At 44.5% G+C, this 25,357-nt stretch overlaps 1 protein-coding gene across 2 annotated transcripts in view; it reads right to left on the bottom strand.

Moving 5' to 3' along the window:
- Positions 1–25,357, bottom strand: part of CNTN1 (contactin 1) — a 279,575-nt gene that overhangs the window by 127,157 nt on the left and 127,061 nt on the right. For both annotated transcript variants that reach the window (XM_077265109.1, XM_077265110.1), the window contains exon 3: positions 13,024–13,147. In XM_077265109.1, coding sequence (XP_077121224.1) covers positions 13,024–13,075 — 52 coding nt within the window. In that variant the 5' untranslated portion in view covers positions 13,076–13,147. The remainder of the gene's footprint in view (positions 1–13,023; positions 13,148–25,357) is intronic.

Genomic DNA, 25,357 nt, shown 5'->3' with positions numbered 1-25,357 from the left:
ATTTGGTGAAGGAGAGAAATTGTTGGGGAGGTGTTTTTTTCAAATAAAGATTTTTTATGTCTGTTTATTTCTTTTTACTACTGGGTTAATAAGGGGGGTGTCTGACAGACGTCTCTCCATTACAAACCCCTGGGCCTGATGTCAGCGCCAGGTCCCTTGGCAATCGGGAAGAGCCAAGGCCAAGTGCTAGAGTTTTTGTCCAAATAACCAGGGACCTTCCCAGCCTATTAATATCAGCTCACAGCTATCTGCTTTGCATTTTCTGGCTATCAAAAATAGGAGGGGAACCCACCTCATTTTTAGGGTCACGCTATTTTTTATAACCAGCAAAAGCAAAGCAGACAGCTGTGAGCTGATATTACTAGAACTTATCCAAAGTGATTTGTAGCTGTAATTTTTAGGAGACTCTACAAAGAAATTAGTTCAGGGGAGTGAATAGTTATGCATACTGAAGTTTTCAGTATTTTGTCCTATTTGTTGTTTGCTTCACAATAAAAAGAAAACCAAATGTTCACAGTTGTAGGCATGTTCTTAAACTGATGCAAACCCTAAAATAAAAGTTAAATTCCTGGTTGTGAGATGAGGTTCACCTTTTAACAACACAATGACCTAAAGCATACAACTAAAGCGTAACTCAAGTGGTTTAAGGGAAGGCGTGTAAATGTTTTGGTGTGGCCTAGTCAAAGCCCAGACCTTATTCCAATTGAGAATCGGTGGTCAGACTTGAAGATTACTGTTCACCAGAGAAAATCATCTAGCTTGAAGTAGCTAAAGCAGCTTTACCTTGAGGAATAAGTAAAAATCACAGTGGCAAGATGTGGAAAGCTTATAGAGACTTAACCTAAGTAACTTGCAGCTGTAACTGCCACTAAAGGAGGCTCTACAAAGTGCTGACTTTAGGGGGTGAATAATTATGCAGACTGAAGTTTTCAGTATTTTGTCCTATTTGTTGTTTGCTTCATAATAAAAAGAAATGAGAGATAGCAAAAAATGAAAAATGCCAAGGGAGTGAATACTTTTGCAAGCCACTGTATGGGAGTTGTGTAGAATGCAACAGGTTGGCATCTGAGTTGAGCAAAGTGCATCAGGTTGGTATATATGAGTTGTGCAAGTCAGAAATAAATTTAGTAGTCCATGGATGAGTGGAAGACTCTGAAACAGAACAGGATTGTCCTTTTGTATCCCCCTTTTGTAACATACTTTGCACCTTTTTTGCGACCTTCCTCTCTTTTCAGTTTGAGGGACCTCCCCGGGGAAATGTTGCCCTAACACAACATGGGCCCCTTCAGTTCTAGAAGTACTGGGGCCCACTCCTTCCTGCTGCCACATATTAGGGACTTGATCACAACCTCCTGTAACTGATGGAAGGTCCCGGTCTGGCCTGCACATCGCCACAGCGTGAAAGCATTTTACAATGCCAACTGTACAATGTGCACAGCGAACATCTTGTACCACACCTTAGCTTTTCGCATGGCACTGTAGAGCTGGAGGACTTGATCCAAGAGATCAACTCTCCCCATATTCTTGTTGTACCACATGACGCCGTCTGCTTTAGTGACCTATGTAGAGGAACCTTGTACAGAGGTGGGGGTGGTGCAGTCATTATGTATGGTCAACAAGAAAAGGACATCCCTCTTGTCCTTGTACTTGACCACCAGCATGTTAGAATACAAAAATAAAAAAGGAGGGCACACCTAAGATACAATAAACACTAAATGATGAATGGGATCATCTGCAGCACATTAATAACAGGGCATGAGCAAAGACAAGGGAAGAGGCAAATGCTGAAAAATAGAGATCACCAGGAATAAGAGTAAAAAACAATACTTTATTTAGTAATCAACAATGCAAACAAAAGACAATATTAAAACATTTTCAAAACCAAAACATGGTGAATGCACCTGTCATGCCCATAATACAGCAGTGACACTCCTCCGAAAAAACTGTTCCAAAATATGCGTGGCCCCAAATATGACTCTATACAGAATAAGCAATATTATACACTTGAATAGGATAGTATACCAAGCTCGAAAAAGTATGCTGAATTAGTAAAGCCCAATATGCCCAGCATGTGATGGGTCTATGTCAACAGTATCATGTAAAAAAGAAAATAAATAGCGCCTATAGTAAAAGAGCTATATAAACAAGAGCAAAAATATAGACCCTAATACACATAATAATTTGGTAAAAAGAAAAAGAGTCAAGCTATGTAAATATATATAGTGCAAGAGTGCATATCACAAATAAGGCACAGAAGAGGTTAGATGCCTAAGATGATAAGACCCTGGTGAGAGGTTTCGGTGGTGCACATTGGATAAAACCAAAAAAGGTTGTGCATTCAGGGAAAATAGACTGTCAAGCCTGGACGTGCGAGGATGAAAGTACTGCAGGTGGGGCAATGCTGACGAACAAGAATGAGGGAGGAGGAAGCGACCCCACGCGTATCGCCACCATCGTATGTGGCTTCTTCAGGGGTGATGTCTGTTGTGAATTTGGATTCTGGGCTCCCCCGGTGGCCGCTTGTGGAATTGGACTTGTCATCCTCTTTCCTGTTTCACCTGGTTCCATCAGTAGTGGGTGTCGCTATTTAAGCTCATTTCTCTGGTGGTTTCTTGCCGGTCAACAATGTTATCTGATGCCTCTCAGTGCTTGTTCCTGCTTCTGACAACTACTAGATAAGTTGGACTTTTGTCCATGTTTCGTTTGCCTATTTGTTCCAGTTCACAGCTGAAGTTTTGTTACTGTGTCTGGAAAGCTCTCGTTGATCAGGGATTGCTACTCTGGTGTTATGAGTTAATGCCAGAGTTTAAGGTAATCTCTGGATGGTGTTTTGTTAGTGTTTTTCTGCTGACCATGAAAGTATACTATCTGTCTTCTGCTATCTAGGAAGCGGACCTCAAATTTGCTAAGACTATTTTCCTGCTGCGTTTGTTGTTTCATCTGAACTCACCGTCATTATATGTGGGGGGCTACTGTCTGCTTTTGAAATATTTCTCTAGAGGTGAGCCAGGTCTTATATTTCCCTCTGCTAGCTATTTAGGTCTTAGGCCAGAGCTGGGCATCTAGCAATAAATAGGAAATGCTACCTGGCTATTTCTAGTTGCGCGGCAGGCTTAGTTCATGGTCAGTATAGTTCCATCTTCCGAGAGCTTGTCCCTCTATAGGCTTGCTATGATCTCTGCTTGCAGAGATCATGACAGTTTGACCGGCCAATAAAGTGTTAAAGACCCAGGTTGAGAAAGGAGAGTTATAAGAAGTCTGCTGGTATTTTTTTTTTTTTTTTTTTTTTTTTCCTCCAGTTTGCCTTGCTGCAGTCTTTTTTCTCTCTCTCCTCCTCATCTCTGTATGGCTCTGTGTGCACCTGACAATAATGGATCTTCAGAGTGTAACTGCGGGTTTGAATAATCTCATCACGAAAGTACAAAATTTACAAGATTTTGTGGTACATGCTCCAGTATCTGAGCCGAGAATTCCTTTGCCGGAGTTCTTCACAGGGAATAGAGCTAGCTTCCAGAATTTCCGAAATAATTGTAAGCTTTATTTGTCCCTGAAGTCTCGTTCAGCTGGAGACCCTGCTCAGCAGGTTAGGATTGTGATTTCCTTGCTCAGGGGTGACCCTCAAGATTGGGCCTTCTCATTGCCAGCAGGGGATCCTGCGTTGCGCGATGTGGATGCGTTTTTTCTGGCCTTGGGCTTGCTTTATGAGGAACCTCATTTGGAACTTCAGGCAGAAAAAACTTTGATGGCACTATCTCAGGGGCAAGACGAAGCTGAGGTTTACTGCCAAAAATTCCGTAAATGGTCTGTGCTTACTCAGTGGAATGAGTGCGCCTTGGCGGCAACTTTCAGAGAAGGTCTCTCTGATGCCGTTAAGGATGTTATGGTGGGGTTCCCTGTGCCTGCAGGTCTGAATGAGTCCATGACAATGGCTATTCAGATTGATAGGCGTCTGCGGGAGCGCAAACCGGTGCACCATCTGGCGGTGTCTATGGAAAAGACGCCAGAAAGTATGCAGTGTGATAGAATTCTGTCCAGGAGCGAGCGACAGAATTTTAGACGGAAGAATGGATTGTGCTTCTATTGTGGGGATTCTACTCATGTTATATCAGCATGCTCTAGGCGTACAAAGAAGCTTGATAAGTCTGTTTCCATTGGCACCATTCAGTCTAAATTTATTTTGTCTGTAACCCTGATTTGCTCTTTGTCATCCATTGCCACGGACGCCTATGTTGACTCTGGCGCCGCTCTGAGTCTTATGGATTGGTCCTTTGCCAATCGTTGTGGTTTTGATTTAGAGCCTTTGGAGACTCTTATTCCTCTGAAGGGGATTGACTCCACCCCATTGGCTAATAATAAACCACAATACTGGACACAAGTAACCATGCGTATCAATCCGGATCACCAGGAGATTATTCGTTTCCTGGTGCTGTATAATTTACATGACGATTTGGTACTGGGATTGCCATGGTTGCAGTCTCACAATCCAGTCTTGGACTGGAGAGCAATGTCTGTGTTGAGCTGGGGATGTAAGGGTATTCATGGGGACTTACCTTTGGTTTCTATTTCGTCGTCCATTCCCTCTGAAGTCCCTGAGTTCCTCTCAGATTATCAAGACGTCTTTGACGAACCCAAGCTTGGGTCGTTACCTCCGCACCGTGAGTGCGATTGTGCCATAGATTTGATACCGGGTTGCAAATATCCAAAGGGTCGTTTGTTTAATTTGTCCGTGCCGGAACATGCTGCTATGCGGGAATATATAAAGGAGTCTTTGGAAAAGGGACATATTCGTCCATCTTCTTCTCCCTTGGGAGCTGGGTTTTTCTTTGTCTCAAAAAAGGACGGCTCTTTGAGACCATGTATTGATTATCGGCTTCTGAATAAGATCACTGTTAAGTACCAATACCCATTGCCATTGCTTACTGATTTGTTTGCTCGTATAGAGGGTGCTAAGTGGTTCTCTAAAATTGATCTTCGTGGGGCGTATAATTTGGTGCGGATCAGGCAGGGGGATGAGTGGAAGACCGCATTTAATACGCCCGAGGGCCACTTTGAGTATTTGGTCATGCCTTTTGGTCTTTCTAATGCCCCTTCAGTTTTCCAGTCTTTTATGCATGATATTTTCCGCGATTTTCTGGATAAATTTATGATAATATATCTGGATGATATTCTGATTTTTTCTGATGACTGGGACTCTCATGTCCAGCAGGTCAGGAGAGTTTTTCAGGTTCTGCGGTCTAATTCTTTATGTGTGAAGGGGTCTAAGTGCGTTTTTGGGGTCCAGAAAATTTCCTTTTTGGGGTATATTTTTTCTCCCTCTTCCATTGAGATGGATCCCGTCAAGGTGCAAGCTATTTGTGACTGGACTCAGCCCTCCTCTCTTAAGGGTCTTCAGAGATTTTTGGGCTTTGCCAACTTTTACCGCCGATTTATTGCTGGTTTTTCGGATGTCGTTAAACCACTGACTGATTTGACCAGACATGGCGCTGATGTTGCTAATTGGTCCCCTCATGCTGTAGAGGCCTTTCAGGAGCTTAAGCACCGTTTTGCCTCTGCCCCTGTGTTACGTCAGCCTGATGTGAATCTGCCTTTTCAGGTTGAGGTTGACGCTTCGGAGATCGGAGCTGGGGCAGTGTTGTCGCAGAAAGGTTCCGACTGCTCCGTCATTAGACCTTGTGCCTTCTTTTCTCGCAAATTTTCGCCCGCAGAGCGGAATTATGATGTTGGGAATAGGGAGCTTTTGGCCATGAAGTGGGCGTTTGAGGAGTGGCGCCATTGGCTAGAGGGGGCTAAGCATCAGGTGGTGGTATTGACTGACCACAAAAATTTGATTTATCTTGAGACTGCCAGGCGCCTGAATCCTAGACAGGCGCGCTGGTCTTTATTTTTTTCTCGCTTTAATTTTGTGGTGTCATACCTACCGGGTTCTAAGAATGTTAAGGCAGATGCCCTTTCTAGGAGTTTTGACCCGGACTCTCCTGGTAATACTGAACCCACAGGTATCCTTAGGGAGGGAGTAATTTTGTCGGCCGTTTCTCCTGATCTGCGGCGGTCCTTGCAAGAGTTTCAGGCGGATAGACCGGATCGTTGTCCGCCTGATAGACTGTTTGTTCCGGATGATTGGACCAGTAGAGTCATCTCTGAGGTACATTCTTCTGCATTGGCAGGTCATCCCGGAATTTTTGGTACCAGGGATTTGGTGGCAAGATCCTTCTGGTGGCCTTCCCTGTCACGAGATGTGCGAGTCTTTGTGCAGTCATGTGACATTTGTGCTCGGGCCAAGTCTTGTAGTTCTCGGGCTAGCGGACTGCTGTTGCCCTTGCCTATTCCTAAGAGGCCTTGGACACACATCTCGATGGATTTTATTTCAGATCTGCCTGTTTCCCAGAAGATGTCTGTCATCTGGGTGGTCTGTGACCGTTTCTCTAAAATGGTCCATTTGGTTCCTCTGCCCAAGTTGCCTTCTTCTTCTGAGTTGGTTCCTCTGTTTTTTCAGAATGTTGTCCGATTGCACGGTATTCCTGAGAATATTGTTTCTGACAGAGGTACCCAATTTGTGTCTAGATTTTGGCGGGCATTCTGTGCTAGGATGGGCATAGATTTGTCTTTTTCATCTGCTTTTCACCCTCAGACTAATGGCCAGACCGAGCGGACTAATCAGACCCTGGAGACATATCTGAGGTGTTTTGTCTCTGCTGACCAGGATGATTGGGTTGCTTTTTTGCCATTGGCAGAGTTCGCCCTCAATAATCGGGCCAGCTCTTCCACCTTGGTGTCCCCGTTTTTCTGTAATTCGGGGTTTCACCCTCGATTTTCCTCCGGTCAGGTGGAATCCTCGGATTGTCCTGGAGTGGATGCGGTGGTGGAGAGATTGCATCACATCTGGGGGCAGGTTATGGACAATTTGAAGTTGTCCCAGGAGAAGACTCAGCGTTTTGCCAACCGTCATCGTCGTGTTGGTTCTCGGCTTTGTGTTGGAGATTTGGTCTGGTTGTCTTCTCGTTTTGTCCCTATGAGGGTCTCTTCTCCTAAGTTTAAACCTCGGTTCATCGGCCCTTATAGAATATTGGAGATTCTTAATCCTGTTTCTTTCCGTTTGGACCTCCCTGCGTCCTTTTCCATTCATAACGTTTTTCATCGGTCGTTATTGCGCAGGTATGAGGTGCCTGTTGTACCTTCAGTTGAGCCTCCTGCTCCGGTGTTGGTTGAGGGTGAGTTGGAGTACGTTGTGGAGAAAATTTTGGACTCTCGTGTTTCCAGACGGAGACTCCAGTATCTGGTCAACTGGAAGGGTTACGGCCAGGAGGATAATTCTTGGGTCAATGCATCTGATGTTCATGCTTCTGATCTTGTTCGTGCCTTCCATAGGGCTCATCCTGGTCGCCCTGGTGGATCTGGTGAGGGTTCGGTGCCCCCTCCTTGAGGGGGGGGTACTGTTGTGAATTTGGATTCTGGGCTCCCCCGGTGGCCGCTTGTGGAATTGGACTTGTCATCCTCTTTCCTGTTTCACCTGGTTCCATCAGTAGTGGGTGTCGCTATTTAAGCTCATTTCTCTGGTGGTTTCTTGCCGGTCAACAATGTTATCTGATGCCTCTCAGTGCTTGTTCCTGCTTCTGACAACTACTAGATAAGTTGGACTTTTGTCCATGTTTCGTTTGCCTATTTGTTCCAGTTCACAGCTGAAGTTTTGTTACTGTGTCTGGAAAGCTCTCGTTGATCAGGGATTGCTACTCTGGTGTTATGAGTTAATGCCAGAGTTTAAGGTAATCTCTGGATGGTGTTTTGTTAGTGTTTTTCTGCTGACCATGAAAGTATACTATCTGTCTTCTGCTATCTAGGAAGCGGACCTCAAATTTGCTAAGACTATTTTCCTGCTGCGTTTGTTGTTTCATCTGAACTCACCGTCATTATATGTGGGGGGCTACTGTCTGCTTTTGAAATATTTCTCTAGAGGTGAGCCAGGTCTTATATTTCCCTCTGCTAGCTATTTAGGTCTTAGGCCAGAGCTGGGCATCTAGCAATAAATAGGAAATGCTACCTGGCTATTTCTAGTTGCGCGGCAGGCTTAGTTCATGGTCAGTATAGTTCCATCTTCCGAGAGCTTGTCCCTCTATAGGCTTGCTATGATCTCTGCTTGCAGAGATCATGACAGATGTCTATAAGAGGCGCCGAATCTGGCGCTTAACCTCACTCTTCCCACTTGCCCTGTAGCTGTTCATATTTGTGGGGTTGATGTCACCTTTGTATTGTCAGGTGACATCAAACCCACAGGTTAGTAAAGGAGAGGTGTCTATATTCTATACAATAGTCATATTGTTTAAAAACACACACACAGAATATAGTCATTTATTTGAAATAATGACACAGACTTCGTTAATGAATCTTAATTAAACCATAGTCACAGAACGCCAACGTCTCCTGCAGCAAAAATAAAATAATAAACCACAATATTCCTCACCTGTCCGCTTAGATAAGATAATTCATAATGTCCCACGATTATTCTGATTACTTTGAGAGCAGTCACTAATGTGACTGCTCTCAAAAATAGCCGGCGATACACTGACAGGAGGCAATCGCTCCAGCAGTGTATAGCATACCTCCCAACTTTTGAAGATGGGAAAGAGGGCAAATTTTAGGCCACGCCTCTGACCACACCCATTCATAATTAGTCACACCCATATCCACGTCCCAACCACACCCCTTTAGCACTGCTGATCACACTGTTTCATATACAATAATTATAAACAAAAAAATATGGCCACACAGTGTTCCATACTGTATAATGACCACACATGATGCCCCATACTGTATAATGGCCACACATGAAGCTCCATACTGTATAATGAACACACATGACGCTCCATACTGTATAATGACCGCATGCATACTGTATAATGGCCGCACATGATGCTCCATACTGTATAATGACCGCACATGATGCTCCATACTGTATAATGACCGCACATGATGCTCCATACTGTATAATGGCCACACATAGTGCTCCATACTGTATAATGACCGCACATGATGCTCCATACTGTATAATGACTGCACATGATGCTCCATACTGTATAATGACTGCACATGATGCCCCATACTGTCTAATGACCGCACATGATGCTCCATACTGTATAATGACTGCACATGATGCTCCATACTGTATAATGACTGCACATGATGCTCCATACTGTATAATGGCCACAGTTCTCCACACTGTATAATGACATACAGGCACGCAGCTCACATACACACACACAGCTCACACACACGGCTCACACACATGCAGCACACACACAGCTCACACACAGCTCACACACGCACGCAGCTCACACACATGCAGCATCACACACACACACGCAGCATCACACACACACACGCAGTATCACACACACACGCGCAGCATCACAAACGCAGCTCACAAACACATGCAGCTTTGACACAAATGCATCACACACGCAGCCATCACACACACACACGCAGCCATCACACACACACGCAGCCATCACACACACACGCAGCCATCACACACACACACGCAGCCATCACACACACCCATCACACACACGCAGCCATCACATACACACCAGATACCTCATACACACATGACACACACATGCAGCATCTCACACACACACACATGCAGCATCACACACACACACACACACACATGCAGCATCAGACACACACATGCAGCATCAGACACACACACACACACATGCAGCATCAGACACACATACACATGCAGCATCAGACACACACACATGCAGCATCAGACACACACACACATGCAGCATCAGACACACACATATGCAGCATCAGACACACACATGCAGCATCTCACACACACACACATGCAGCATCTCACACACACATGCAGCATCTCACACACACATGCAGCATCTCACACACACACACACACATCACACACACACACGCAGCATCTCACACACACACACACACACATGCAGCATCTCACACACACACACACACATGCAGCATCACACACATCACACACACACACACAATCTCCTCTGTGGTGCAGGGGCGGCTGATGTCCATGTGCAGCTCTTCAGTTTCTCCGGCTGCTCACAGCTCTGCACTGTCCCGGCACCTCCCCCGTCTCTCCTTCTCTGCCGGGATACCAGCTAAGAGCAGGAGAAGCCGGAGCTCCGTGCACACACAGGAGGTAGTGAGTCGCTGACCTTTCATCTTGACCGCTGCTGGCTCTCAGCCTCTCTCCCTCAGCGTGGCAGGAAGCGCAGCGCCGCACAGGGGGCGGGGTCGGTGGGGAGGTGACCCAGCTTTTATTAAAAAAAAAACAGCCACAAACCTAAGTTACTTAGGTGCCACCCCCTGCATTGTCCCCGCCCAAGGCACGTAGTGCGGGACAACTAATGTCCCTCCCGGGATCCCGGGGCTGACTGTCAAAATCAGGACAGTCCCGCGGGATCCGGGACAGTTGGGAGGTATGGTGTATAGCACTGAGCTGCCGTGAAAAAGTTCTCACGCAGCGGTGCCATAAGCGAGAGAACTGGAACTGATCAGCTGATGAACTCTGTAGAACTCTCACACGGCAGCTCACTGATACACTGCGGGAGCGATAACCTCCTGTCAGTGTATCACCGGCGGCTGGGTAGAGCAGTCACATCCGGGACTTGGTGTAAGGTGGGTATAATGGGATTTTTTTATTTTTATTTGAATATGTATGTAATTATTTTACTATTTTTTTTTTAGCTGTGTGCACAGGCGCCGGCTGAGGAGACAGCAGTGACAGCAGACTTAGCCTGATGGGAGCAGTAGTCTCATCAGCTCATGCCAGCTGACCTGCAGTAAGGTTTTTAACATGGGTCACCACTGCGAGTCACAGTCACAGCTGCGGGGTCATGCTGACATCTGACAGCATGACCCCGCAGCGCTCTGACCATTGGACTTATCGGCAGTAGCCTTACCGCCGATAAGAACCTCTGTGCCAGTGTTACACGTTACAGCACCGATCATAGTTGGACCTTAGTGTTTCAGGCAATTTCTGTGCCTGAAACACTGAAATTGCTGTGATTGGCTGTTTAGAATAATTTCTACCAAAAGGGAAACACGATTAAAAGTGTTTTTAGCAGTCCTTTCTGGTCATAAAAAATAAAAATACATTTACATTTGCTCCATTATCAGCCAAGAAAATAAAGGGATATAAACATGACATAACATTAAGTACCACGTATCGCAAACAAAAAGGGCAAAAAGTATTTAAATATCAAAACTCAGAATACTTTTTAGGATCATTAAACAAGCTTTTACAATAAAACCTGAAAATGTACCTGGTCAGGAAGAGGAGAAAATGGCTCGGTTATGAACTTGTTACCAGCAATACATTGAACCTCTCTTCTAAAATATAAAACTCATGTTGATACATAAAAGCAATGTGCATGTTTAGGCCTCTTTCACACTTCCGTCTTTCACCTCCCATCACAATCCGTCATTTTTGAGAATGCAGGATCCTGCAATAAAATTTGTAGGATCCTGCATTTTCTCATAGACTTGTATTAGCGACGGATTGTGACGGATGGCCATCCGTTTCATCCGTCTTTCACTGGATCCTGTTCAAAAAATTGGTCCGTCGGGCAGAGAAAACGTTCAGAGGAACGTTTTTTCTGCACGTCAGAAAATCGGTCAGTGACGCATCCTGCGCTGCCCGTCACTGGCTACAATAGTAGCCTATGGGCGCAGGATGCGTTGCTGCCTGTGAAAAGCAGGAATCCAGCGACGGGTCCTGCCTTTTCAAAGAGAGCATGCGTGGAAGAATTTCCCGTCAGGGAAATTCTCTCTCGCTCGCTCTCTTTCTCTTTTTACTATTGATGCTGCCTATGCAGCATCAATAGTAACAAGATATAATGTGAAAAATAATTAAAAAAATAAAAAATCGCAATATTCTCACCTACCGGCGTTACTGCGCAGCGTCACCACCGAGGCTCCCAGCAGCTAGTGTTACTTCCTAGCAATACATTGCAAAATCTCGAGAGAAATCGCTGTCTCGCGAGACCGCGACTTCTCGCGAGATTTCGCAATGTATTACTAGGACGTAACTCTAGCTGCTGGGAGCCTCGGTGACGCTGCGTGGGAATGCCGGTAGGTGAGAATACTGCAATTTTTTATTTTTTTTTACCTGGTTTGTGTTGTGTATGCGTTTTCTCAGCGGAAAACCGCTGCGAAGATGCATACACAACAGGTGCACAAAGGCTCGACGGGTCCATCAGAAAGACGGGCCCAGTACACACATTTTCCACAATCTGCACAGAATACATCATTTTAACGTCTTGACGGATCCTGTGCAGATTTGGAAGACGGAAGTGTGAAAGAAGCCTTAGATTACCCTACATTCCAACGACTGTGTTCGATTTTGCTCAGAAAAAAATGGCTAAGCAAAATAAGAGTGTAGCATTTTCTATTTTAATAAAATGCCGAAATAGTAAAGTTTATGAAGAATAGCCTTTGCATAAGACTCATTCATTTATTATATTGCATACATGACTGCTTGTCAGGATTTCATCTCCCCTACCTATTCATATGGTTGTATAGCTCTTTGTAGTCCAGCAATATATTTACATGGACAGTCCATTCTTCCTTTACCAAGAAATTCCTGTTTGAATTGATATGCAATTTAGATCTGAAGCCTGTGTCACTCCAGCTCTATTCCCCACCCAGTGCTTGCCCTCTCCTGCTTGGCCGATGTCTCTTTGCTGTGTGACATCAGGCAAAGTAGCCATCAGTCATGAATGGGAAGGTGGTTCAAGGTGTTGACTAGTGCTGGAGTGACAAAGGCTTCAGTTCTACAATAGCTCTTAATCTCATTTGCATATCAATTCAAAGACTGATTTATAAGTAAAAGAGAAACAGACTGACCATGTAAAGTTATTGCTGGACTTGTCTTTGAAACAGATCCATGAACATATAAATAGTTTTGCGTGTTTAATCCTACTGCCAAATTACCTTTAAAGATGAATTCCACATTAAAGATCTAAAAATGTCTCTTACCTGCCCTGCAGAAGAATATGTACAATAAAAGTTGCGTTACAACAGGCCACATTTTGGATGAAGTTGAGTGTGAAGAAAGTTACTAAATGCTTCTGTTCACCACTTTTGCTTGTTCTGTTTTCAACTGTAAGAAAAATAAAGTATTAGGTATGATTTACATGATAAACAATCCATTGACAATAGGCATTCTTAGTTTCAGAGTGGAGACCCTCACCAATCCAAGTGTGATTACAATTGTAAGTGATATGCCTAAACTTTACTTAGGGCTGTGGAGTTGGTAAATCGAATTCCTGTTTCTCTATATTTCTACACTCTGACTCCAGCTTCAATGCCATTTCCTTGATAAATTGCTAATACACAATAAATAATTAAATAACTAAAAATAAAATTTACAGTAGTATAATTATCTATATATATATATATAAAGCTGAGTGTATGTGTGTGTGTATGTATCAAGCCACACCCACTGCACATAGCCCCGCCCACTCCATAGCCAATGGAGAGCAGCAGTGGGTTGGAAGTGGCCGGGACTAACCAAGGGGATTTCGGGTGACAGTTGACAGAGGAATGAAGGATTTGGTGCTCGGGTGGCGGAAGAGGACAGTGCGGGAGCCAGGTGCAGGTAATCACTGCATGGGGGGCCATGGAGGGGGCGGCAGGAGCTCCAAGGGAGGAGGCAGCAGGAGGGGAGGGGAGCGCAGACTACTTCTCTGCGTCCTCCCCCTCACCGAGCGTACTCCCCAGTATCCCCACATGACTCAACTGCCCTCAGTGTTGTGATCCGGTGACCCTGGAGCCGCATGTGACTATCTCTGGAGTAGGTGGTACCTATACTGACCGCAATCCTAATACTGACACCGCAACTAGAAGTAGCCGTGGGATGTACCTAACATGGCCTAGACACCTCGACACAGCCGGAGGACTAAATACCCCTAAAGATGGAAATGGGGAATCCTATCATGCCTCAGAGCAGAGCCCCAAAGGATAGGCAGCCCCCCACAAATATTGACTGTGAGTTTAAGAGGAAATACGTACACAGGCAGAAAAGACAGAGTTTAGCAAAAGAGGCACTTCTAGCTAAAATAGAAAAGGATAGGACAGAGTACTAAGCGGTCAGTATTAAAACTCTAGAAAAATCCACAGCAGAATATACTATCTACTACATCTAACTAAAGACATAGGATGTATATCTGCATCTCCAAAGAATCCAGCATGACAGAAAAATCCAAACAAAGTCTAAGCTGGACAAAAACACAATAGATTGCACTGCACATAAAAGCACACTGCATGCGTGCTACAGAGAACAAAAAACCAGACACTTATCTTAGCTGAAATGACAGCAGGGCAAGTGGAGCCAGACAGAGATGCAATCCCTCCAAGATACAATGGACAACTGGCAGGGATTGATGGATCCTACACACCTAAATACCAAATAGAGCTGCAATAAGCAGAAACACCTGCCCTACCTTACAATCCAGAGACCACTGCACTACCACTAACAACCACCGGAGGGAGCCCAAGAGCAGAATTCACAACAGTACCCCCCCTTGAAGAGGGGTCACCGAACCCTCACCAGAACCCCCAGGCTGATCAGGACGAGCCAGATGAAAGGCCCGAACCAAATCAGCAGCATGGACATCAGAGGCAAAAACCCAAGAATTATCCTCCTGGCCGTAACCCTTCCATTTGACAAGGTACTGAAGCTTCCGTCTCGAAAAACGAGAATCCAAAATCTTCTCAACCACATACTCCAACTCCCCATCAACCAACACAGGAGCCGGAGGATCAACAGAGGGAAGAACGGGCGTCACATATTTCCGCAATAAAGATCTATGGAAAACATTATGGATGGCAAAAGATGCCGGAAGGGCCAAACGAAAAGAAACCGGATTGATAATCTCAGAAATCCTATAAGGACCAATAAACCGAGGCTTAACCCCTTAATGACAGCCAATACGTCTTTTAACTGACCTGAGATATAAGAGAATAGCCTCCCCATACAGGTGACAATCCAGCAGCTGTCGGCTGTACACTATAGCTGACAACTTGCTGTATCAGCCACGATCAGTGTTTGCACCATCTATATCTGTTTAACCCCTTAGATGCTGCTGTCAATAGTCACTACATCATTATAAATGGTTAACAGAGTGGGAGGGCTTCCTCTTTATCCAAATTGGTGCCCTCAGATCATGATTGTGTGGTCCTGATGTTTGCGATGGCAATTCATGACCAAATAGCGGCCTTAGAGTCTGACGGCTGTTGTAACCTGTTCAGAAGTTAGCTACATTTAAGTGGTAAAAATACACATTTTCATTTCTGTCATACCACTTTGCATTAATTCCTGTAAAGCACCTGAAGAGTTAATAAAGTACCTGACTGCAGTTTTCAATACGTTAGGGGGTGCTGTTTTTAAAATGGTATCACTTTTGAGGGTTTTCCAATATATGGGACCCCTAAAGTCACTTCAAACATGGATAAGTCCCTAAAAAAAATTTTTTTTGTAAATTTCCTTGAACAAATGAAAAATTACTGCTACATTTTTAAACCTCCTAAAATGCTAACAAAATAAAATAACATTTTACAATGGTGCTAGTGTAAAGCAGACATGTGGGAAATGTTATTTATTAATGTTTTGCTGTGGTATGACTATCTGGATTAAAGGGATAATCCTTCAAATTTTGAAAATTGCTAATTTGTTAACATTTTGCTCAAATTTTTGATATTTTTTATAAATAAACACTAAACATATTGACCTAAATTTACCATTATCATAAAGTATAATGTGTCACGAAAAATCACTGGGATTTGTTGAAGCGTTGCAGTGTTATTACCACATAAAGTGACACTGGTCAGATTTCAAAAATTTGTCTCCGTCACTAAGGGGTTAAACTTAGGGGAAGAAACCTTCATAGGAACATGACAGGAAGACAACCAGACCAAGTCCCCAACCCGAAGCCGGGAACTAACACACCGACGATGATTAGCAAAACGTTGCGCCTCCTCCTGAGACAACACCAAATTGTCCACCACATGAGCCCAAATTTGCTGTAACCTGTCAACCACAGAATCCACACCAGGACAATCAGAAGGCTCAACCTGCCCTGAAGAAAAACGAGGATGAAAACCAAAATTACAAAAGAAGGGCGAAACCAAGGTAGCCGAACTAGCCCGATTATTAAGGGCAAACTCGGCCAATGGCAAGAAAGCCACCCAATCATCCTGATCAGCAGACACGAAGCATCTCAAATAAGTTTCCAAAGTCTGATTAGTTCGCTCGGTTTGGCCATTTGTCTGAGGATGAAATGCGGAAGAAAAAGACAAATCAATGCCCAGCCTAGCACAAAAGGCTCGTCAAAACCTAGAAACAAACTGGGAACCTCTGTCGGACACAATATTCTCTGGAATACCATGCAAACGAACCACATGCTGAAAAAACAATGGAACCAAATCAGAAGAGGAAGGCAACTTAGGCAAAGGCACCAAATGAACCATCTTAGAAAACCGGTCACAAACCACCCAGATAACCGACATCCTCTGGGAAACCGGAAGGTCTGAAATAAAATCCATAGAAATATGCGTCCAAGGCCTCTCAGGGACCGGCAAAGGCAAAAGCAACCCACTAGCGCGGGAACAACAAGGCTTAGCCCGTGCACAAGTCCCACAGGACTGCACAAAAGAACGCACATCCCGCGACAAAGAAGGCCACCAAAAAGACCTACCAACCAAATCTCTGGTACCAAAAATACCAGGATGACCAGCCAACACAGAACAATGAACCTCCGAAATCACTCTACTAGTCCATTTATCAGGAACGAACAGTTTCCCCACTGGACAGCGGTCAGGTTTGTCAGCCTGAAATTCCTGAAGAACCCGTCGCAAATCAGGGGAGATGGCAGAAAGGACCACCCCTTCCTTTAGAATGCCGACCGGTTCAAGGACCTCCGGAGAATCAGGCAAAAAGCTCCTAGAAAGGGCATCAGCCTTAATATTCTTAGAACCCGGAAGATACGAGACCACGAAATCAAAACGGGAGAAAAACAAAGACCATCGAGCCTGTCTAGGATTCAGCCGCTTGGCAGACTCGAGGTAAATCAGATTTTTATGATCGGTCAAGACCACAATACGGTGCTTGGCTCCCTCAAGCCAATGTCGCCATTCCTCGAACGTCCACTTCATAGCCAACAATTCCTGATTGCTGACATCATAATTACGTTCAGCAGGCGAAAACTTTCGGGAAAAGAAGGCACATGGCCTCATCAAGGAACCACCAGAATTCCTCTGAGACAAAATGGCCCCTGCCCCAATCTCAGAAGCGTCAACCTCAACCTGAAATGGAAGAGAAACATCTGGCTGACGCAACACCGGGGCAGAAGTAAATCGGCGTTTAAGCTCCTGAAAGGCAGAGACAGCCGCAGAGGACCAATTCGTCACATCAGCACCCTTTTTCGTCAAATCGGTAATGGGTTTAACCACACTGGAGAAGTTAGCAATGAAACGGCGATAGAAATTAGCAAAGCCCAAAAATTTTTGAAGACTCTTCACGGACGTGGGCTGAATCCAATCATGAATGGCCTGAACCTTAACCGGATCCATCTCTATAGATGAGGGAGAAAAAATAAAGCCCAAAAAAGAAACCTTCTGCACTCCAAAGAGAGAGGGGAAGATAGTGCAGATAGAGACCTGGGCACAAATAAGGAAGTTGGGGGTGGCGGTGGCATGGGGGGTGGGGTTAGAACAGTTAGTAATTTAAGAAAGAATAGAGGTACAGAGAGTAACATCAAGTGCATGTATACTAATGCCAGAAGCCTCGCCAACAAAATGGATGAATTAGAACTAATGTTGTTGGAGCATAATTATGACATGGTGGGGATATCTGAGACGTGGCTGGATGAGAGCCATGACTGGGCTGTTAACTTGCAGGGCTATAGCCTGTTCAGAAATGACCGTACAGATAAGCGAGGGGGTGGGGTGTGTCTGTATGTAAAATCGACCTTAAAACCCATCCTGCGTGATAATATAGGTGAATCTAATGAAAATGTAGAGTCTCTGTGGGTGGAGATAAGGGGAGGGGGAAAAAATAATAAATTACTGATAGGGGTTTGTTATAAATCTCCAAAACTAATGGAAGCAATGGAGAATATCCTCGTAAAGCAAATAGATGAAGCTGCGACTCAAGGAGAAGTCATTATTATGGGGGACTTCAACTACCCTGAAATAGATTGGGGAACAGAAACCTGCAGTTCCAGCAAAGGTAATCGGTTTTTGACAACTATGAGAGACAATTACCTTTCACAACTGGTTCAGGACCCAACAAGGAGGGGGGCACTGCTAGACCTAATATTAACCAACAGGCCAGACCGCATATCAAATATAAGGGTTGGGGGTCACTTGGGGAATAGTGATCACAAAATAATAAGTTTTCATGTAACCTTTAATAAGATGGGTAGTAGGGGGGTGACAAGGACACTAAACTTCAGGAGGGCAAATTTCCAACGGATGAGAGAGGATCTTGGTGCAATTAACTGGGACGATACCGAGACACAAAAATACACAAAGAAAATGGGAGACATTTATTAGCATCCTGGATAGGACCTGTGCACAGTATATACCGTATGGGAATAAACATACTAGAAATAGGAGGAAACCAATATGGCTAAATAGAGCTGTAAGGGGCGCAATAAGGGACAAAAAGAAAGCATTTAGAGAATTAAAGGAAGTAGGTAGTGAGGAGGCATTAAATAAATACAGAAAATTAAATACATTCTGTAAAAAGCAAATCAAGGCAGCAAAGATTGAGACCGAGAGACTCATTGCCAGAGAGAGTAAAAATAATCCCAAAATATTCTTTAACTATATAAATAGTAAGAAACTAAAAAATGACAGTGTTGGCCCCCTTAAAAATAGTCTGGGTGAAATGGTGGATGAGGATGAGGAAAAAGCCAATATGCTAAATGACTTTTTTTCATCAGTATTTACAAAAGAAAATCCCATGGCAGACAAAATGACTAGTGATAAAAATTCCCCATTAAATGTCACCTGCTTAACCCAGCAGGAAGTACAGCGGCGTCTAAAAATAACTAAAATTGACAAATCTCCGGGCCCGGATGGGATACACCCCCGAGTACTGCAGGAACTAAGTACAGTCATTGATAGACCATTATTTTTAATCTTTAAAGACTCCATAATAACAGGGTCTGTACCACAGGACTGGCGTATAGCAAATGTGGTGCCAATATTCAAAAAAGGGGCAAAAACTGAACTCGGTAATTATAGGCCAGTAAGTTTAACCTCTACTGTGGGTAAAATCCTGGAGGGCATTCTAAGGGATGCTATGCTGGAGTATCTGAAGAGTAATAACCTCATGACCCAGTATCAGCACGGGTTTACTAGGGACCGTTCATGTCAGACTAATTTGATCAGCTTCTATGAAGAGGTAAGTTCAGGACTGGACCAAGGGAACCCAGTGGACGTAGTATATATGGACTTTTCCAAAGCTTTTGATACGGTGCCACACAAAAGGTTGTTACATAAAATGAGAGTAATGGGGATAGGGGAAAATATGTGTAAGTGGGTTGAGAGCTGGCTCAGGGATAGGAAACAAAGGGTGGTTATTAATGGAGCACACTCGGACTGGGTCACGGTTAGCAGTGGGGTACCACAGGGGTCAGTATTGGGCCCTCTTCTTTTTAACATATTTATTAATGACCTTGTAGGGGGCATTCAAAGTAGAATTTCAATATTTGCAGATGACACTAAACTCTGCAGGGTAATCAATACAGGGGAGGACAATTTTATATTACAGCATGATTTATGTAAACTAGAAGCTTGGGCTGATAAATGGCAAATGAGCTTTAATGGGGATAAATGTAAGGTCATGCACTTGGGTAGAAGTAATAAGATGTATAACTATGTGCTTAATTCTAAAACTCTGGGCAAAACCGTCAATGAAAAAGACCTGGGTGTATGGGTGGATGACAAACTCATATTCAGTGGCCAGTGTCAGGCAGCTGCTACAAAGGCAAATAAAATAATGGGATGTATTAAAAGAGGCATAGATGCTCATGAGGAGAACATAATTTTACCTCTATACAAGTCACTAGTTCGACCACACTTAGAATACTGTGCACAGTTCTGGTCTCCGGTGTATAAGAAAGACATAGCTGAACTGGAGCGGGTGCAGAGAAGAGCGACCAAGGTTATTAGAGGACTGAGGGGTCTGCAATACCAAGATAGGTTATTACACTTGGGGCTATTTAGTTTGGAAAAACGAAGACTAAGGGGTGATCTTATGTTAATGTATAAATATATGAGGGGACAGTACAAAGACCTTTCTGATGATCTTTTTAATCATAGACCTGAGACAGGGACAAGGGGGCATCCTCTACGTCTGGAGGAAAGAAGGTTTAAGCATAATAACAGACGCGGATTCTTTACTGTAAGAGCAGTGAGACTATGGAACTCTCTGCCGTATGATGTTGTAATGAGTGATTCATTAATTAAATTTAAGAGGGGACTGGATACCTTTCTGGAAAAGTATAATGTTACAGGGTATATACACTAGATTCCTTGATAAGGCGTTGATCCAGGGAACTAGTCTGATTGCCGTATGTGGAGTCGGGAAGGAATTTTTTTCCCCATGGTGGAGTTACTCTTTGCCACATGGGGTTTTTTTGCCTTCCCTTGGATCAACATGTTAGGGCATGTTAGGTTAGGCTATGGGTTGAACTAGATGGACTTACAGTCTTCCTTCAACCTTAATAACTATGTAACTATGTAACTATGTAACTTAGACCCCTTCACAAATAAAGCATTATCACGAAGGATCTGAAATACCATCCTGACCTGTTTCACATGAGACTCCCAATCATCGGAAAAATCAAAATGTCATCCATATATACAATCATGAATTTATCACGATAAATCCGGAAGATATCATGCATGAAGGACTGAAAAACAGATGGAGCATTAGAGAGCCCGAAAGGCATCACAAGGTATTCCAAATGGCCCTCGGGCGTATTAAACGCAGTTTTCCATTCGTCACCCTGCTTAATACGAACAAGATGATATGCCCCTCGAAGGTCAATCTTAGTAAACCAACTAGCCCCCTTAATCCTAGCAAACAAATCGGGAAGCAAAGGCAAAGGGTATTGAAATTTGACCGTAATCTTATTCAAGAGGCGATAATCAATACAGGGTCTCAAGGAGCCATCCTTCTTGGCAACAAAAAAAAATCCCGCTCCCAATGGTGAAGAAGATGGCCGAATATGCCCTTTCTCCAAAGACTCCTTAATATAACTCCGCATGGCGGTATGTTCAGGCACAGACAGGTTGAAAAGTCGGCCCTTAGGAAACTTACAACCTGGAATCAAGTCAATAGCACAATCACAGTCCCTATGCGGTGGAAGGGAACTGGACTTGGGCTCATCGAACACATCCTGAAAATCAGACAAGAACTCTGGAATTTCAGAAGACGGGGAAGAGGAGATTGACATCAAAGGAACGTCACCATGAACTCCCTGACAACCCCAACTAGTCACAGACATAGATTTCCAATCCAACACCGGATTATGTACCTGCAACCATGGAAAACCCAGCACAATAGCATCATGCAAATTATGCAACACCAGAAAGCGACAATCCTCCCGATGGGCTGGCGCCATACACATGGTCACCTGTGCCCAAAACTGGGGTTTATTTTTAGCCAAAGGTGTAGCATCAATGCCCCTTAAAGGAATAGGGTTCTCCAAAGACTGCAAGGGGAAACCACAACGTCTAGCAAATTCAAAGTCCATTAAGTTCAAAGCGGCGCCAGAATCTACAAACGCCATGACAGAAGATGACGACAATGAGCAGATCAATGTCACAGATAACAGAAATTTAGGTTGTACGGTACCAATGGTAACTGAACTAGCGATCCTCTTAGTACGCTTAGAGCAGACCAAAATGACATGAGAAGCATCACCACAGTAAAAACACAACCCATTCTGACGTCTGAATCCCCGTTGTTCTGCTCCAGACAGAATCCTATCGCACTGCATAGGCTCAGGTGTCTGCTCTGAGGACAAAGCCACAGCGCGCACAGCTCTGCGCTCACGCAGGCGCCGATCAATCTGAATGGCCAGAGACATAGAATCGCTCAGACCAATAGGCGTGGGAAACCCCAACATCTTTAACAGATTCAGAAAGACCCTTTCTGAAAATTGCCGCCAAAGCATCCTCATTCCACTTAGTCAGCACAGACCATCTTCTAAATTTCTGACAATACAATTCTGCCGCTTCTTGACCCTGAAACAGGGTCAACAAGGTCTTCTCAGCATGATCCACAGAATTTGGTTCATCATACAATAACCCTAGAGACTGAAAAAAAACTTCTACATTAAGCAAGGCAGGATTCCCAGATTCCAGGGAAAATGCCCAATCCTGAGGATCGCCACGCAGCAGGAAGATGACAATTTTTACCTGCTGAATGGGATCACCAGAAGAACGAGGTTTCAGAGCAAAAAACAGTTTACAGTTATTTTTAAAACTCAAAAATTTAGACCTGTCCCCAAAAAATAAATCAGGAGTAGGAATCCTAGGCTCTAAAACCGGAGTCTGAACAATATATTCGGAAATACCCTGTACCCTAGCAGCCAGCTGGTCTACACGAGAAGCCAATCCCTGAACATCCATGCTAGCACACAGCTCTTCAGTCACCCAGAGGTAAAGAGGGAAGGAAAGACAAAACAGACTACAGAAAAAAAAATGGCTCAGCACTTTTCTTCCCTTCTTCTGAGATGCATTTAACTCATTGTGGGCCAGTTGTACTGTTGTGATCCGGTGACCCTGGAGCCGCATGTGACTATCTCTGGAGTAGGTGGTACCTATACTGACCGCAATCCTAATACTGACACCGCAACTAGAAGTAGCCGTGGGATGTACCTAACATGGCCTAGACTGTTATGATCCTAGTGGCTGAGGATCACAAAATGGACTAGCTAAGTTTATGAACATAGACACGAGCTCTAGGGAGGTGGTAACTGAACTGACCGCAAACCTGATCCTAACCAACACACTAAAGGTAGCTGGTGAACGTGCCTAAAATCCTGGACGTCTCGACGCAGCCTGAGAAACTATCTACTCCTGGAGGGAAAGTAAGACCTCACTTGCCTCAAGAGAAATCACCCCAAAGATATAGGAAGCCCCCAACAAATAATAACGGTGAGGTAAGGGGAAAACACAAACGTAGAAATTAAAACAGATTCAGCAAATGAGGCCCGCTAATACTAGATAGCAGAAGACAGATAGTGAACTGTGCGGTCAGTAAAAAACCCTATGCAAAATATCCACGCTGAGAATACAAGAACCCCCACACCAACTAACGGTGTGAGGGGAGAAACTCAGCCCCCTAGAGCTACCAGCAAGCAAGGAAATCACATATTAGCAAGCTGGACAAGAAAACAAAAATAAACCAAGAAACATATGACCACTGATGGTCAAAAAATGAATCAAGCAAAACTTAGCTTCTCTTGAAGAGACAGATAACGAAGGACTGCAGGAGAGCTCCAAAATAGCACTGAAGACATTGACAGCAGGCAACAACTGAGAGTCCAGGTGAACTAAATAGGAAACCAGCTAACAGATAACGAGACAGCTGATCAGCCTCAGACCTGCAGAATGACACAAAGAACCACCAGAGGGAGCCCAAAGACAGCACTACACAGTACCAGTTGTGACCACAAGAGGGAGCCCAAAAACAGAGTTCACAACAGTACCCCCCCCTTGAGGAGTGGTCACCGAACCCTCATCAAAACCCCCAGGGCGATCAGGATGAGCCACATGGAAGGCATGAACCAAATCGGCCGCATGAACATCGGAGGCGACAACCCAGGAATTATCCTCCTGACCATAGCCCTTCCACTTAACCAAATACTGAAGCCTCCGTCTAGAAATACGAGAATCCAAGATCTTCTCCACCACGTACTCCAATTCGCCCTCAACCAGCACCGGAGCAGGGGGTTCAACAGAAGGAACCACAGGCACCACATACCTCCGCAACAAAGACCTATGGAACACGTTATGAATGGCAAACAACGCTGGGAGGTCCAAACGAAATGACACCGGGTTAAGGATTTCCAAAATCTTATAAGGACCGATGAAGCGAGGCTTGAATTTAGGAGAGGAAACCTTCATAGGAACATACCGAGAAGACAGCCACACCAAATCCCCAACAAGTAGTCGGGGACCCACACCGCGACGGCGGTTGGCAAAGCGCTGAGCCTTCTCCTGTGACAACTTCAAATTGTCCACCACATAGTTCCAAATCTGTTGCAACCTATCCACCACAGAATCCACCCCAGGACAGTCGGAAGGCTCAACCTGACCCGAGGAAAAACGAGGATGAAAACCAGAATTGCAGAAAAAAGGCGAAAACAAAGTAGCAGAACTAGCCCGATTATTAAGGGCAAATTCGTCCAATGGCAAAAAAGTCACCCAATCATCCTGATCAGCAGAAACAAAACATCTCAAATAAGATTCCAAGGTCTGATTAGTTCGCTCGGTTTGGCCATTTGTCTGAGGATGGAAGGCCGACAAAAAAGACAAATCAATGCCCATCTTAGCACAAAAGATCCGCCAAAATCTGGACACAAACTGGGATCCTCTGTCAGACACAATATTCTCAGGGATTCCGTGCAAGCGAACCACATTCTGAAAAAATAGAGGAACCAAATCAGAGGAGGAAGGCAACTTAGGCAAGGGCACCAAATGGACCTTTTTGGAAAAACGATCACACACCACCCAGATGACAGACATTCTCTGAGAGACTGGAAGATCCGAAATGAAATCCATGGAAATGTGCGTCCAAGGCCTCTTCGGGACAGGCAAAGGCAAAAGCAAACCGCTGGCACGAGAACAGCAAGGCTTAGCCCGAGCACAAATCCCACAGGACTGCACAAAGGAACGCACATCCCGCGACAAGGAAGGCCACCAGAAGGACCTAGCCACCAAATCTCTGGTACCAAAAATCCCAGGATGGCCTGCCAACACCGAAGAATGAACCTCGGAAATAACTCTGCTGGTCCATCTATCTGGGACAAACAGTCTCTCTGGTGGGCAACGGTCAGGTCTATCCGCCTGAAATTTCTGCAGCACTCGTCGCAAATCTGGGGAAAAGGCAGACAAAATCACTCCCTCTCTGAGGATACCAGCCGGCTCTGAAACTCCCTGAGAGTCAGGCACAAAACTCCTAGAAAGAGCATCAGCCTTCACGTTCTTCGAACCAGGCAGGTATGAGACCACGAAATCGAAACGGGAGAAAAACAACGACCAACGAGCCTGTCTAGGATTCAGCCGC

Source organism: Ranitomeya variabilis, chromosome 5 (assembly GCF_051348905.1).
Source record: "Ranitomeya variabilis isolate aRanVar5 chromosome 5, aRanVar5.hap1, whole genome shotgun sequence".
NCBI lineage: Eukaryota > Metazoa > Chordata > Amphibia > Anura > Dendrobatidae > Ranitomeya > Ranitomeya variabilis.
Note: the sequence above shows the minus strand (reverse complement) of the source record. Positions and strands in the feature narration are given on the sequence as shown.